We start from the raw sequence: 15,697 nt of genomic DNA on the forward strand, positions 1-15,697 counted from the left end.
GAGGTGGGTCGGTCCACTCAGAAAATAAGCGGTCATATCTTACCAAATAATGAAAAGAACATCGGTTTACATAGTAACAGTTCAAAGCTGCGGGCGCGTAATGATTAAGGGTTCGTATGAATTTTATAGTACTTTTTATATAATATGATTAAATTTATCGTATCATTAATTAAATTTAAATATTAATTTTAATAAAATTTATTTTTAAAAAAATTTATTAATTTATTAATTATAATTATAATAAATTTTATTATTATCTTTTATTTTATTACAATATCATTATCATCTAAACAGATCTTAAGCGAGAAAGAGAAATAATAAAAACCTACGGCAGAATGTGAAAAGCAGAGAAAAATGCTTTCAAAACTGCGGCTGTTTTTCTAACGTTGTTGTTGGTGTAGACTAACTCCTCCCATGGTTTTCCTTTTGTTTTGTCACTTTGTAGCTTAATTATGTTTCTTTTCTTTAATTTAGAACTTAATTCATTTTTTTAGTATAATTATTTTAAAAAATAATATTTTATAATTTTAAATTTTAATGTATGCAATTTTTTTCTACCCTTAAATTGTGTTCTTTTGTATAAAAAATTGTCTTTTTTTCCTAAGTGTTGTTATAATCCAAACCTAGCGAGTTTTAATTTTTGTCTGCAAAGAACAAGTTCTTGGCTGTCTCTCGACCGAAAAGCATGGGCCTAGTACGTTCAAATTTTATAGTAATAAAAAGAAAAAATGGATATCTTCTGTATGTTTGAAACATCAATTATATGATTGGTAGATTTGATAATTTAAAATATGATATAATTATATAATATAAATATAATATATTTATAAAATATAAAAATTATATAATTTAAGATTTTAATAATAATTATATTTAAATTTAATAAAATATATTTTATATTTTTATATTGATATAAATTATATCACGTAATTTTTATATAAAATATAATATAAATACATAAATTTTAATATTTTATATGATATAAATATATAAATCATCCGATCTAAACATCCGAACAAAAAATTCAAATTGGAATCCAATCAAGTGGAATTTTAAAAAAAAGGCACTTTTTATGAGAGTAAAGAAGTGTCCAGTGAAATTGGCCATCAAATGGACTTGGCCGGCAGGGCATTGACACCATAGAAGTAAATGTTTTTGCCGCATGGGCCCAGCTTGAAGCATCGCACCTATTGCCTAACCTCTTCTTCGTCTTCCCTAAGCTCACTTCACTTCCCATAACTTTTATGTAGTTGAAAAACAATCTAAATGCGAAACATATGTTTTATTTGTAGTGGCATTGGCTGAGCCAGAATTTTTCTTCTTGGATGTTGGAGTTTTCACCAGAATTTTCTAGTCCCGTTTTATTGTAAGATTGACAGAAATCAACTTCTTTTACCTCTACTTGAGCCAACTGCAAGAATGCCTCTAATAAATAATTTCCATTGCCAAATTAACTGATATGCCTTAGGGCCAAGCTCAGGGACCATCCCACCTGCCATAAACCATTAACCAGTTATTGGCATAGCAAATTAATAAGCGGCTGATGTGATGATTCAAAATGACTGCAGGCAACATTTATTTTCGCTATTCTTCCAGGCGTCAACGGTCGGCAGTGCTTGAATTGGGACGATCCCGTCATATTCGATTCCGGTTAACTGCAGGTTATTAACTTGTTCTGCATTTAATGTTTATCCGTACCCTTTTTTAAAATTGATACTGTTAGATTTGATTTCAACCTGATCATTGAAGTTGAAAAACCATGACTATTTTCAATGTAGCAGATTGGGTTCATCAACCAACCGAAATAGAATGGAACTGCATGGGGTTTGAATAGAATACAATCACAAGGGTTAACACATGGTCTTCTTATGATAGCCACAAGGCAGTTAAGATAAAATCAAGTCATTTCATAGAATAATTACAATTTTCCAATTTTAGGTCATCAGATAGATTCTTACAATCAAAACACACAAGCAACTAGAGCAACCATAGGCATCTTCCTGCCCAACATCAGCTGCTTCTGCGGCATCTTCATCAGTATATATCATAATTTTTGAGACAATGTCGAAGAATTCCCTGTAAAAAAAGTTAACCATTGATATCAGATTAACTTGAGAACCGGAAACATAGCCATTTTTGAAAAACAATCAGACCCCGATTCTGTGGAAATGCTGCGAAGCACTTCAAATCAAATGGCATACCACACGAATGAAACATTTTTCAAACCAACTACTCTCCAAGTTGTGTGACACCAGATAACATTCTCCATGCATCCCCAAGGCAGTCTAGAATGAATACTTTCAGGTTTGACACTAGCATGTACTTGCTCCCAAATCTAAGGATCACTCCTAATAGAAAATTAAAAAGCCAGCAGTTAATCTCCACAAACGACCATATCAAGAATCTTCCTTTTCTTTGTAAAATATTTTCATCATTTCTCCCCCAAAATAAGCTGCCTAATAAAAATTACAATTTTCCAATCACATCATCATAATCATCAAGCTCTAGCCATCCAAAACCCTGTATACAAAACTCTTTACCAGCTGACCTGCACCCTATTTCATGACTACACTACATGCAATATCAAAACGCATGTCTGACGGCATAGAGGTTGCTTACTTTGGTACAATTGCTTCGAACAGTGTTTGTCATTGCTGGAGGCTTTGGGTGAAACTGTTCTCCAATACGAGGTAGAAATGCTCCAGGAGCCAATGATGAGGTTGCTTGCACCATGTTGTCCTCCTTAGTAGCATCATGTCTTCCCTCAGTCAAGGAGAAACCAAAAAGTCTGCAGCTACTTTTACATGAGGAAGCTAATTCTTGAGTAGTCCTAAATGCTGGCTGAGCTGCCAGAGGGTGAGTATCACCAAGTTGAACAAAAGCAATTGAATGACCAAAAGAATCCACACTTCCAAGATCCCTCGGACGGGAATTGTATTCACCAGCAGAAGATGGCAATAACTTTCCCCCACAAGTCTCAGGAGCACGAAAAGAACCCCGCTTGTTAACTCCCTGCTCCTTTTCCTCGCTATTGAGGTTTGGAATTGGATTGCTTGCGTGTTGGAACATTAACACTGAAGATGGTGAGGACACTTGTGCAGATGGTAGTATACGACTATGAGCATTATGGCCCTGCATCAAAGAAGACCATCTACTTCGAGTTCCTGACAACTGACCAGCATCCGAGACACCAGGACCGTCATTTTCTCGATTCTCATCTGCAGTTGGGCCTCTTCTATATGAAGGGCTTACAAAAATTTCTTGACCTTGCAAGACCTTATGGAATTGGAAAGATTCCCCAAAGCCTACACCTTTATAGGAAATATCAGGATTCACGGGTGGGTCTCTACCAACATTTCCTATTGCAGCAATACCAGAACCATTAGAACCAGGAAAGCACCGCCTTATATCAGACTGATGCATATTTTGACTATCAGCACCATCATAAAGTGTGTTAAAACCCAAAATTTCTTGACCTTGCAAGACCTTTGGGAATCTTGAAGATTCCCCAAAGTTGGATGCTCCAATGCCATCTGTCAGAAGAATGAAGGACTAAGTCAAACAATGTTGCGTTGAAACAGGAAAGAAATATGGTTATGCAGAAGAACATACCAGTAACCACAAATTCAGGTTTTCCTGAAGGCAATCCAACCCTGCTCCTTTTTGAACCAGGAGTGAGCAAGATGTTAGAACTAGAAATTGAACCAGATGATTCGATTTCCCAGGGAGAAACCCTGCAATGCCTATTGGTGTCAATATCATCCCACCTTACCTGCAAGAATAAGCCAGAAAGAACTATAGCATTAACTCTAGTAATTTTTGATAAAATCACAAAACTAACGAGGATCTCCACTTAAGCAAGATTAGCAGCCATACCAGCAGGCATCTCCACTTAGAACCAGGCCATCTAACAGGATCCATATCACCAATTCCTGTTACTAATCCTGTATATCTGCAAAAAAGAAAATTTCAGTTAAGGCCTTGGTAGCATAGTTGAGTAAGTCTTCCCACCATTCTTGAGGCTAAAAACCATATAATTTAACCGAAGAGTTGCAGGTTCAATCAGGTCACACCTTCGTTCTACAGCATCTTCAGTTTCAAACCGCATTTTGAACCTCATTCCAATAGAAAAAGAATGATCAAGACTCTTCCAGAATTTATGCAATGGTATTATGAACTCTGATGAACTGGCTCTGCTAGATATCAACAAAATAATAGTTTTAGATCACATCAAGAAAATGACTGTAGAGAATGACCAAGAAAGCATGAGAATAAGTATAACATGCAATTATAGCAAACAAAAGCTTAAAAGTACAGTAAGCACAAATGAGTCACAAGGAATTAACCACCAATGATGACAGCAAGGACCAAGGGGCAAGCTTATGAAGATTTTCCCAAAATATTACTAGCTTGTACATATGACACCACATATCTAAACTAAAAGATAATTATCAGAATCTTCCTTTGTATTAGACATTATAAATTATTTTGGGATATTAAAAGGGTGTCCGAATAAGGTAAAAGGTAAAATGAGATTCAGGCTTTAAGTGACCAGAAAATTGAGGAAACAAGTGAAAAAATGCCAGCCCCACATCAACCACTTCAAAATAATTTTTTTTTTAGCACATCAAAGTAGACATAGCAGCAAAAAATAGGGAGCTACAAGCACAAAATTTAGCATTTAAACATTAACGCTTTACCGATCTCTCATTTCAAATTTATTTCACTCCCCAATGCCAACATTGTAAAAAAATCTAGAAGTTCACTCAAGAATTTTAAAATTGCATCCTCAGAATATTGCTTGTCAAATATCTGAATGGGGCAGCTACATACCTTGGATTGTAGTAAATGCTGAAAACACTTTTCATAGATATAGCATGGACCACATCTACAAAAGTGCTGCTGTTCAACTGCTGACTGCACAAGGATGGAAAAGAAGTGCCATTTTTAATTTGAGTAACTCTTCGGATTCCCAGCCTCAGTTCTCCATCCTCACCCCTGCCACGGACACTAAATCAGATTCCTATAGGATATTAATTAAAACTTCAGAAAAGGGGAAATTTGTAACCTAAGAAAAAGCACAGCATCTCCAGAGACAAGCTTCTTCTTATTTACAAAAGCACTCCATCCAGTAGTGAGCAAATGCCTCCGTGGTTGCCCTGCTCAAACCGAAATTATCTTAGCAGCAAATAGAGAAACAAACAGCTAATCAAGGCCCTGATCCACATGCCTTTGTTGCATAAGAGGAAATCCATCATTACGATATGTTACATTAAAATGCATCCAACATTAGCACATACCCCTATAAATGTGTCGAAATCTCCATTCCAAGCCATGCAGGTCTTTTGCAACAAGCTCTTGTGAGGGCCTCTGCTGATTATAATCCTACAATACCAATCTACTTAAACTCAATCGCTATACAGAAGAACGCTTTAAAAATACAGAAATAAACAATGAAAATATAAATCAAATAAGGGGAAAAGTGCAGAAGAATTACCAAGGGAGGGAAGCAGTCCTCAGCAGCTCGACGAGGTACAGAGAAGCCTCCATGTGTACTGGTATCAGAAGCCGTAAGGGTCTTGCAGAACATGTGAGGCGTGGTTGACTTGATATCAACTTCTGCATCCTCATCTTCACCAGCTGCCTCTGTCTTCCTCTCTTGCAACTTCTGCTCAATTTGCTACACAAGGCACAATTTATGCAAAATCAGACCCAAAAATTGGACGTAACCAGGGAAAAGCACTTTGAACGGAAACGATAAGACACAACTACATTAAGCAACAAAAATGACACACCAAAATTAAAAATTCAATTCAATTCATCATTGCACAATGATTTCTAATTCAGAATGATGTCATTGTCCTATCCGATCTCCATCCGTTTAAAGAAAATGAACACTTAAGCTAAAGCAACTTGGTTCATAATGATTATAATTTTCCCATGGTTGCTATTTTTATAAGCAATCTTTAACCAAACAAAACAAGAAACTTGAATATAGCCCACCTCACTTTCAGGAACTAGTGAAACTTGCGAGTAAACCTCATCCGTGGCACCCTCAGCCTGCCAACAGAAGCAAACAGTTCATAGCAAATTCAAATAAAAAAAAAAAACAACCTTGTTTGGAAAACAGATATAGAAAAAATATGGGTAATCTTCAAATACTTGCAACACCTAATTGCCCATGATAAAAAACTTAAAATTAACTTCACACGGCCTGTCAGATTTCCTTATAGAATTAGCTCTACATCAAACCCAATTCTCTTGAAACTAAATCACCCAGATGCAAAACCCAAAGAGCAAAAAAAATTTTGAAGAATTCAAACCCATAAAACCACAGCCATAATTCTATTTTCTCACAAAAAATCCAAACTTCAAAGCTCTCCGCTTTAAAACCTCAAAAACAAAAAAGAAAAAGAAAATTTTCCTAAAACCCAAAAGCTCAAGGAAACATTTGTTAGACAAAGAAAATTAATAGAACACACAAGATAAGAGTGGCAGTGTTTAAAACATGTATAGGTGGCTTACATGGAGCTTGACATCAACAACCCGACAAATCACGTGGGGAGGGAGATCATAAGCTGCAGCTACGCCGGAAAAATCGGACACTTGTTCCAAGTGCCCCTGAGGGAAGTACACCACTACACTTCCTCTCTTTGGCAAAGATATAAGTGGACCAGCACACGCATGCCAAAGCTCTAAACAAACTGAAGAACTAGAACTAGAACCAGAAGCAGCAGCACCAGAGACACTCAACACGGAAGCTGAAGACGAAGATGGAGATAAAGAACCAGATAACGGCGTTTCGTCGTCTTCTGTAGTGTTCAGATCGATTAAACCCCCCATTGGCTAGTCCAAAAAAAGCCTAGAAAGAAACGGTTTTTTGGAGAAGTTGAAGGAAAGTTTAGGTTTTTTTGACAGGAAGCAGTGAGTAACGAAGAAGAGGTATTACTATTTCATGAATGCACTTTAGAGAAAGGTTTTTCAAGATAAAAGAGCAAGTGCAACTTTGGCATTGCAAAAGGAAGTTGAATCAAGACCCTAAAAAAAAAAAGAAAAAAAAACCAAATTTCTTTTTTTTAGGGGGTGATGGGGTTTTAGTCAAATCAAGCTTTTGTGAGCTTTAATTAAATGATAATATTAATATTTATAGCAATAATTAGACATGTATATGTATATATATGGTAGTACATGGAGTAATATTTTTTTTGGATTATTATGGAAGGAAGGTGTTTTCGATGTTTTCTTTTTTGGCTTCTTGACTGCAAACTGAGCAGTAGCAGTGCTGCAACTGTTGCTGCTGCAATGCTGCGACTGCTCAGAGTGATGTGTGGCAGAAAGAGAGAGAGTAAAGAGAACTATGAGAACTTTAAAACGGGGGTTTTTACTTTGAAAGTTAAATCCAACTCCAATGCATATAAAATACCAACTGACTATTAAAAAGAGAGAGAAGGAGAAAAGTGAAAGCTGAGGGTTCCTGTACTGCTCCCAGTATTTCCGGGCGGATGTCTATTCTGTCCCCTTCTACTTACCCAAATCTCACTCATGTCCCTCCCCACTAAACCTCTCCTTTGTCAGTATTCTTTTGCACCTATTAAACATCATTTCTTGGATATTACAGCTTAAAACTTTTTTTTTCTCTTCTGTTACTTTCCTGGCATTTGACATTTTATTTTTTAAGAAAAGCAGGGATAGATTTTCTGTAAATTAGCCAAACCCTGATAGAGACCAGAGTTAGCTAACCTTTCTATTAGAGGGACAAACTTTTCCCAACTTCAAATCCAAGCCTATATTCTGTCTGGAAAGCCCCATACCCACAGCTTATTTGGTTGAGTTTGGCATTCATATTTGAACAACCATGATCTCCAACTTGCCAAGTTGTAAGCTTACATGCACATGTAAAGATTACGGTATTGATCTTTTCTCTTCCATGATTCCAGCTCCGCCAAAGTTTTGACTTTGATGCATGGTCTTGTTGGCCATTATGGTTTTGTTTTCTTGGGTAAAAAGCAATGAGAAGTGCAGGCCATTATGCCTGACCAATCATGGAAGGAATGACCCTTCTCATCTATGTCAATTTAAAAGCTGCTAAGTTGTAAAAATTTACTTGAAACTGTCATTTTATCTACAAACTTGACAGCCCCAATCAGAGTTAAACCCTTGTCTTGTTTTCAGCCAGAACTTCTAATAGATCGTCAATAACTTATATAAAACTATAATTTGGTGTGACGAGAATCAATCAATAAATGAAGAAAATTTAATGATTTTTTTATTATAGTTGAAAATTAAATAAAAATAAATCTTTTGAGGTTACATATTTCTGCCATATTCGCACATAAAATTTTTTGTAATGGTCTAAGATTTAATTAGGGGATAATCCCTTGATCAAACCCGTCTTAGAGACTACAAATTTTATTAGTGATTAAAATTTTAATTTTTATAATTATGATTCAAATTTTAATAAAATAAGGATTAGGTTAATGGGTTGTTAGCATCGTAATTAGAAAGCAAAGGGATCCATTAAAATCAGTAATTTGGAGAGGAAAAAAAAAAGGGTAGAAATGGGAATTGGGATTGTATGGATTAATGTGTGACAGTAAAGCAAAGAGGCACGTCTTTGTCAGAGCCATCAATTGCAAAGAACCCAACCAAGGCCTAAAGCCTAGCCGAGCGAGACGGCAGGCCGTAGGCAGATAACCCGGACAAAACGGGTTACAACTCAATGCCCAATTGGTTGTCACTGCTTTTACGCTGTTATCCTATAGAAGAAACCTTCCATTCCACTCGCCACCATGGAGCGTTTAAAGCTGTTTGAATCATTATTAGTGCTTTTGCTTTATAATTTTATCAATCAAAATTGATGGAATGATTAAAAAGCTCAAATAAATAAATAAAATTTTTTATATTTTTAATAAATTTATATTTTCGTTATATCCAATGCATGAACCTTTTAACAATTCAATCTTTTACTTACGAGAAAAAAAATAAAAATTAATTAGTATTTCTATCTATCACATTAAAATTAATTAAAATGTCAAAAAAACGGAACGTGGAAGAACGCGCGTTACGAAAGCGTGGGGCAAACATATTTTATATAACTTTCCCTTTTGCCTCACTTTAATCTTTTGCGTCAGTCCCACCAACCGCACTAAGATTGTTTCATTATTAGACTGGCTGTTGATTTGGGCGCCCATTTACTTTTGAAAAATGGGGCGCCTCTAATTCTTAGCAAGCGAAACCTGTAATCATGTTTAAAGAAGGGAGGGGGCCATGAATTAAAAAAAAAAAAAACAAACAGGAAGTGCCCCTAATAACTTCCTCTTTTACGGGTTTGTGGTATTTTTGACTAGTTTTGGAGTGAAATGCAATGTTGGGCAGTTACCCTGTTTGGAAAGCATAAACATTATTCATACCCTTTTAACTCCACCTGCATGCATTAATAAGGACTTGGTTAGGCATCGCCATTTTCTAGTCACAACCCTGATTTTTAGGGCATTCTATCCCTTTGATAGAAGGCAGATTGTCCTTGTCAAAAAAAAAAAAAAAGGTTTTTTTTTTTAATTATATGAAATAATTTTGTTAAATTAATTCATGACTTGTATAATTTTTTCGTTTCAAGGATAATTTAAAAAATAATTATTTGAATTCAAAATTTTCTCCAAACAATATACATTTATTATTTAAGAAAATATTTGAATGTATTTAGATTTGTATATGTTTAATTTCTTTAATAATTGTAAATGTGTTCTGTTAAGGTAAAGGCAAAATCCATGATGATGCTTAGAAAATGTGAGTAGCAGCTAGCAAAGTTTCGAAATCAAAATGAAATGGCAAAAGGAAAAGAGACCTAACCTAATCAAAAGCAAAGCCTTTTAGCAGTCACATATGAGTTAAAGAAAGAAATGATGATGCTCTGTCTCACGTGCACCCTATAATAAAAAAGAACCAGAAAAAAAAAAAAAAAAAGGATGAAACCGATAATGCTTGAGATATCATAATGTTTTGTTAATCAGGATTTATATTTAAATAAAACATATGATCTTATCTTAAAACAATCTTATAATGATGTCTTATAACAGATGTTTTAAGACAAGAATTGGTTAATTTTGTCGCATCTTATAAGGTTGGTAAAGGGTTCGTGGCATAAGAAAATCAAAATTATTACTTGTGCACGGGTTCCCTAAATTAATAATTTGCTTTTTGAAACAACAAGGGAAGTACCATAAAGTTATTCTTAGATTCACATTGAGACTCATCAAACCAATGTACTTCTACTTTGTTGAAATTAGCCAAACGAATAATGGCTTCCGGGCCCTACTTACATATTGAGCATCTTTTTTTTTTTTTTTTTGGGTACTATTTTAAAAATTTGTTTAGCTATTTACTCTAATTAGTACCCTCTTATGTGTTAATTATATCAAATTGAAAGAGAGAGAGAGAGAGAGGAAGCAAAGGTGGGTTTGCCAAAAATTAAGGAGAAGCAAAAGCAAAAAGCAAGATGTTTGTAGCTCATTTTGTCGTCTGATATAAAAATCATTTCCATGTTGAACTTTTTTTAAATAGGATTTTGAGATGCAATTCAACATTAAAATTAATTAAGTGTTTGATGGAAAAGAAGAAAGAATGTGAGGAGAGGAAAAAATAGTAGATTACATGCATAATTTTATCCTCCTTTTATATTTCATGTATATTATCGATGTGGTAATGTGACATGACGATTGTTAAAAGTGTAATGTACATATTTTTATTTTTTTTATTTATCAATTCAATGTATCTGACAATAAAAGGAAAAAAAAAATTGCAAGATTTCTGTTCGTTCAACAAATTTTGTTGGACCGTACAAAAATCATGTAAGGATCAGGAATGGACCTGGACCCAGCCCAAGCCCAAGCCAGATCATCATCGAAAAATAATAATACTAATAATGGCTATGGACTATTGAGTGCGCACTTTTCAAGTGAACAATCTCCTCCCCCAATCTACATGTCGACCATCGTGGCTAATGGTACGTCCTCTCACACGCAAGACCACCCCCTCAAATATCCACACTTGATATTTCATTCATCTCGTTCGATTTTGATGTCTGTTTTTGAGTACTTTTTAATACTAAAAAGAAGGCATACTACTGGTGCATGGTACATGATAAAAGGGTTTGATTCGAAATGACATATGAATCCACGTATCTTTAATTTAATTTCCTATACAATTTAGACTCAAGGACATAAAGCTTAGTTATTTAGGAACATGTGAATCCAGCTTTGTTGAATTGAACTCAAACTTGTTTAAAAAGCTTCAAAAAGTATATCAGTAAAAGTAAATTTTGTTAAAGTTGCAAAAGACAAAGGTACTTTTCTGAACCCCAAAAAACGACGAAGATATTAGTGTGATTTTGAAACTGAGAGGCTGCAGCACGGTCGATGGGGGCGCGTGGGATTGGGGTGAAATGGGATGTGATGCAGCGTTTCTGCAGAGAAAGGGGAAAAGTGTTGCCCCAAATGACTAAAGTTAGGCCTTTCTTTTTTTTTTTTTCCTGCAGAGAGAGAGACCGCTCGACTTTTACGGGGGTTGCTGCTCTGCCTTTCTCTCTGCATTTGTCTCAGCCTTTCATCGTACGTTTGGTCATGTCAATCATCCTCGAACGCGCCCCTATGCTTCTTTTGTGCCTACGCCCTTCCTTCAGCATCTGAGGGAGGGTAGTTTCGCCATTTCAGGTTGTGGTTTTTAACTTTAAGTCTTAACTACGTTTCGATATCCAACCTCTTTCTTTCTTCTTCCTCCTCGAGAATCCCCAACTTTCTCCTTCGCAGTTTAGTTTCTTTTTATAGTTTCACTTACACGTATCCCAAGATTCTGGCCAGAACACGTGGCGTAAGATATGTGGTCGGTAGGACCCACATGAGACTTGCCAAAAGGAACTAGATCGGTCTTTGTCTGAGCAGAATCTGTCGGCTATCAATTGAGGTTAACACATTTACTCTAACAATTCTATCGTACGGCCAAAATGCATATGAAAGCAGCCATCACACGGGACGGGACCGGCAGACTTAATTGCCCAAAACGGTGTCGCTCACTTGGATTCCTTGTATAATCCAAATACACTTATCAGTGTCTCTGAATCTAATTTATGTTAATATCAATCCAAAGAGAATGCTTTTTCTTTGATCCTTCAAAATTTTTATTTCCAAATTTCCAGCCCCAAAATAATCTATTTATTTAACAGAAGCAGCATGTGTTGTAAAAAAAAAAAAAAAAAACAGAAGTAACTCCTAAAAGTTGGATCGTAATTTAAACAGGAGACAACCGGAAAAATACATAAAATATGATATTATTTAAAATTAAAATTTTTTTTATATAAATACTGAAAATAAAAAATATAAATTATAATATTTAATTTTCATATAAAATACCATAAAAATATACAAATTATTAGGCATAATTATAATAACCTATTTGAATACTCAAGTTTCATTGGGCTTTAATACATTGTCCATTTTTTATGATCATGGGCCTATTTGAATTTGGGCCTGGAGAAGAGATTTTCCTTTTTCCCTCCAAGAGATGAGAAAACTTTTATCCTTATTGGTAAGATTGATATGGAAGGAAAAATCAAAAGGATTATTTACAAAATTAAAAAAAATTGTTCAATTAAATTGCTAATATAAGAAGTATAAATTAAATTGTCAGTGATTGGTTATTAACGTCATTTCGAATGTACGATCTATAATTATTTATTTTAAATTATAAGATATAGTACAATTATCTTGATTTAAATAATTGAATAATTTATTTATCTTAAATTTTATGTAAAAAAAATCATAAAAATAATTATGGTGCTCAACTGCACATAAAAATTTTCTAGCATGAATTAAAGTTAAAGATATTCATATATTAAGAGGAATCATTATAAATTTAAAAAAAAAAAGAAAAAAGGTAAAGAAACGTAGAATCTCAATTTGCAATAACGAAAGAAACTTTTGAGGTCCAGAATCAGCCAGGTGGTTTCAAATATTTATATTTCAGAGCAAGTCAAACAGAGTTTGGTTTATTATTTAGTACTACTTTAACATAATTGCAATGTTAATTTCCAAATCAATTTAATGTAGAATTAATTGCTAAAACGTTTAACTTTGCTTGCTAATGAAGGAACACTGCACATGATTGTGAGGGGTTCTAGTTGTTGATGAAAAAATTGCAACTTTTATCATCATTTATCAACAAATCAAACACAATCAATCAACAACTAACAAGTTATAATAACAAAAATTTTGTCCATTTCGAAACTAACAAATTTTAGCCATCGGCTGTCTCAATCCTTTGAAACTTCCATGATGTGCATTCCAAGTGGTTGCTTCAACTCTTATGCATGCTGCTCCCACTGCAATTGTAATTGCGTATGTAAAGGAGAACGTTGGATATATCTATATTTTTTGTTTTCAAATTCATTGAACTGAAAAATCAAACCTGCAGAACTAAACCACGACGATAACTTCTAGCGGAGACCTTTCTGGGTGGTTGTTTTTAGATGGGGATGCATTGGTTTGGTATTGGTATCAAGGTAATGGAGGATGAGTACCATGACTATTGAAGAAACAAACATTGGGATTGGACCAAAAAACCAGAGAAGCAAATCAAGAGCAAAATAAAGTGCTCTAAGCCCAAGTGACCAGCAATCACCTCCCCTGAGAACTGCTATTTTCACAGACTCGACTGGTACATCACTGTTTGGTGTGGTTATTAGATAGTTTGCATGAACAAAGTTCCTGGCTGATTGAACAAAGCAAGAAAAAGCAATGAGGAAACAGGTCAGAAGACAAATGTACTTGATGGACATGGCGGATGGCCTTGTATCTCCATAAATTAAATTGCTTTGAAAGAAATTATCTGAAGAGTTTACAAGCCAGGTTCCAATGAGGGAGCTTAGAGTCAAACAGACTGAGCACAGGGACGTTGCAGCCGATGTGTTGGATCCGATCACAGTCAATGCATTACTAATATCATCCTTGTCAGCCTGCAAACACCAATCAAACCATGTAATTAGACAAGAAAAGCCTGGTTGATCGATTTGGTTGCAAAAGAAAAGGAGAAACTAAGAAAAAGCCTTGCCTGCATAACTCTTTCAACCCAAGCTTCTTTGTCATTGTTTTCAAAGCCAATGACTGTGGTGTGAGGACGATGCAGGTATCTGTAGAAGAGGATTAGATGGTAAACAAACATGATCAGCAACCCAGCAGGGACCAAAATCAAATCAAGTTCCGCCTTTCTGAAAGACATTGCTTTTCAAATTTTCCCTGCCCGGAATCAACTGATTAAATGATAGTGGAGGAGTTGAAGGATTATATATCTTGAAATTTAGCTCGTAACTTGTTTTACAAGGAGCATTCATCATTAGCGTCCTGGAATTGTTTATTGATGAGATCCCGAGAAATTGTTGATATGAAATCCTTGACTTTCATATACAGGGATCTACAGGCAATTTGCAATATCATGTGGAACTGTTGGAAAAAAAAATTTTTTTTTGGTTGATCTAACTCACTGTACGCTTTAGGTAAATATTAGAAGAAAGAAGATTTCATAATGGAAAATAAAGGGGCACTGGAGACTGAAGATATATAACCAAGAACAAGTTTTGTGGTGAAAGAACTCAAGGAATAGCCTAAGTTTACATATTTGGTGAAGTTCACAAATTTTGTGTTAAAACTGGCAAATAAAATTAAAAAAAAAAAAGTAAATAGTTAAACCTAATAGAACTTAATTTGGGAATAATACAAACTAGAAAATTTTGCCGGCTATGCTTAGGGTTGCAAATTTCTTTTATTTTGATGAAATATAAATTATTTAATTTGGTTAACTTAATAATAAGTTAAAAATTAAATAATTTTTAGTGTTTTATTTTTAAAAAATATAATCTTTTAAAAATGAATTAAAAAATTAAAACTATAATTCAGTGACAAGGACAAGTGTTGATTTTTCTTTTAAATCTAGAAGACTACTTTAAATGGATTATATAAATTAAATCAAAATCCAACAATACATACATAATAATTCAATCCATTCATATAATATTTATTTATTATTAATATTGAGCAATTATCAAATTCAAACAATTTACCTTGCAGCCAAATCCCACTAATATCATCACTCAACTAACTTATTTTTTTAAGTAAAAAAAATTAATAAACTTAATCCAACACCAATCATTGAAAGGCAATTGTCAAGAACGTATGAAGTAATTAAAAAGTCACATGTCAAGCTAATATTAAATTGAGGAAGATTACCGTTAATTATAAGTTATAGATATGAAATTATTTAATGATTTTATTATAGTATTACCACATTTACTTACAATTAAATTTTTAAACTTCAAAAACATTAATAGGATGATATATATATTTTTGATAAATAATATATATATATTAAAAAATTACAACCACTTAATCTCATTTGAAATTAAAACACCATCGTTATCCAAATTTGATGACATCCTCTAAAATTATTCCTTTCAACATGGGTGTAAAATATTTGAAATATATATTTTTGTAAGACTTTGGATGTGTTTGTATATAAATTTATGATAAGATAAGATATGATGATATTATTAAAAAGATTAGATTAAATAATATCATATTATCTTATGTTTGATGTGCGCACAAATAAAAATAAAATAATTTATTTATTAATAAAAATTATTTATATAAATTAA

The 15,697-nt window shown here is 33.9% G+C and overlaps 2 protein-coding genes across 4 annotated transcripts; both read right to left on the reverse strand.

The window, feature by feature from the left end:
- Nucleotides 1-1,886: 1,886 nt before the first annotated feature.
- LOC111281113 (auxin response factor 3-like) lies at nucleotides 1,887-7,014 on the reverse strand. 2 transcript variants are annotated; one of them, XM_022868735.2, is made up of 11 exons: nucleotides 6,526-7,014; nucleotides 6,004-6,060; nucleotides 5,498-5,680; nucleotides 5,301-5,385; nucleotides 5,069-5,159; nucleotides 4,834-4,998; nucleotides 4,074-4,193; nucleotides 3,877-3,952; nucleotides 3,613-3,772; nucleotides 2,620-3,533; nucleotides 1,887-2,076 (listed from the first exon to the last, which is right to left on the reverse strand). In XM_022868735.2, exons 1-11 carry the CDS (start codon nucleotides 6,841-6,843, stop codon nucleotides 2,035-2,037), a joined length of 2,211 nt encoding a protein of 736 aa, XP_022724470.1. In that variant the 5' UTR covers nucleotides 6,844-7,014; the 3' UTR covers nucleotides 1,887-2,034. The 2 variants fall into 2 exon arrangements, with proteins under 2 accessions (XP_022724470.1, XP_022724469.1); XM_022868734.2 differs by having other exon boundaries at nucleotides 4,074-4,196.
- A 6,101-nt stretch (nucleotides 7,015-13,115) lies between these two features.
- On the reverse strand, nucleotides 13,116-14,603 carry LOC111281141 (uncharacterized). 2 transcript variants are annotated; one of them, XM_022868777.2, is made up of 3 exons: nucleotides 14,101-14,603; nucleotides 13,459-14,005; nucleotides 13,116-13,372 (listed from the first exon to the last, which is right to left on the reverse strand). In XM_022868777.2, the coding sequence occupies exons 1-2, from the start codon at nucleotides 14,266-14,268 to the stop codon at nucleotides 13,487-13,489; spliced, it is 687 nt and encodes a 228-aa protein (XP_022724512.1). In that variant the 5' UTR covers nucleotides 14,269-14,603; the 3' UTR covers nucleotides 13,116-13,372; nucleotides 13,459-13,486. The 2 variants fall into 2 exon arrangements, with proteins under 2 accessions (XP_022724512.1, XP_022724511.1); XM_022868776.2 differs by having other exon boundaries at nucleotides 13,117-14,005.
- Between the last annotated feature and the right edge of the window lie 1,094 nt (nucleotides 14,604-15,697).

This window comes from Durio zibethinus, chromosome 28 (assembly GCF_047325235.1).
Source record: "Durio zibethinus cultivar Kanyao isolate XHJ-2024 chromosome 28, ASM4732523v1, whole genome shotgun sequence".
In the NCBI taxonomy this organism is placed as follows: domain Eukaryota; kingdom Viridiplantae; phylum Streptophyta; class Magnoliopsida; order Malvales; family Malvaceae; genus Durio; species Durio zibethinus.

Excerpts from the sequence above, each read along its gene's own strand:
- LOC111281113 (XM_022868734.2), bottom strand. The coding sequence starts at position 6,843 with ATGGGGGGTTTAATCGATCTGAACACTACAGAAGACGACGAAACGCCG. Across the intron at positions 3,953-4,073 it reads GAAGATGCTGTAGAACGAAG|ATATACAGGATTAGTAACAG; the intron begins GTGTGACCTGAT and ends TCTTTTTTGCAG. Across the intron at positions 2,077-2,619 it reads TTCGAAGCAATTGTACCAAA|GGAATTCTTCGACATTGTCT; the intron begins GTAAGCAACCTC and ends CTTTTTTTACAG.
- LOC111281141 (XM_022868777.2), bottom strand. The coding sequence starts at position 14,268 with ATGTCTTTCAGAAAGGCGGAACTTGATTTGATTTTGGTCCCTGCTGGG. Across the intron at positions 14,006-14,100 it reads GGGTTGAAAGAGTTATGCAG|GCTGACAAGGATGATATTAG; the intron begins GCAAGGCTTTTT and ends TGGTGTTTGCAG.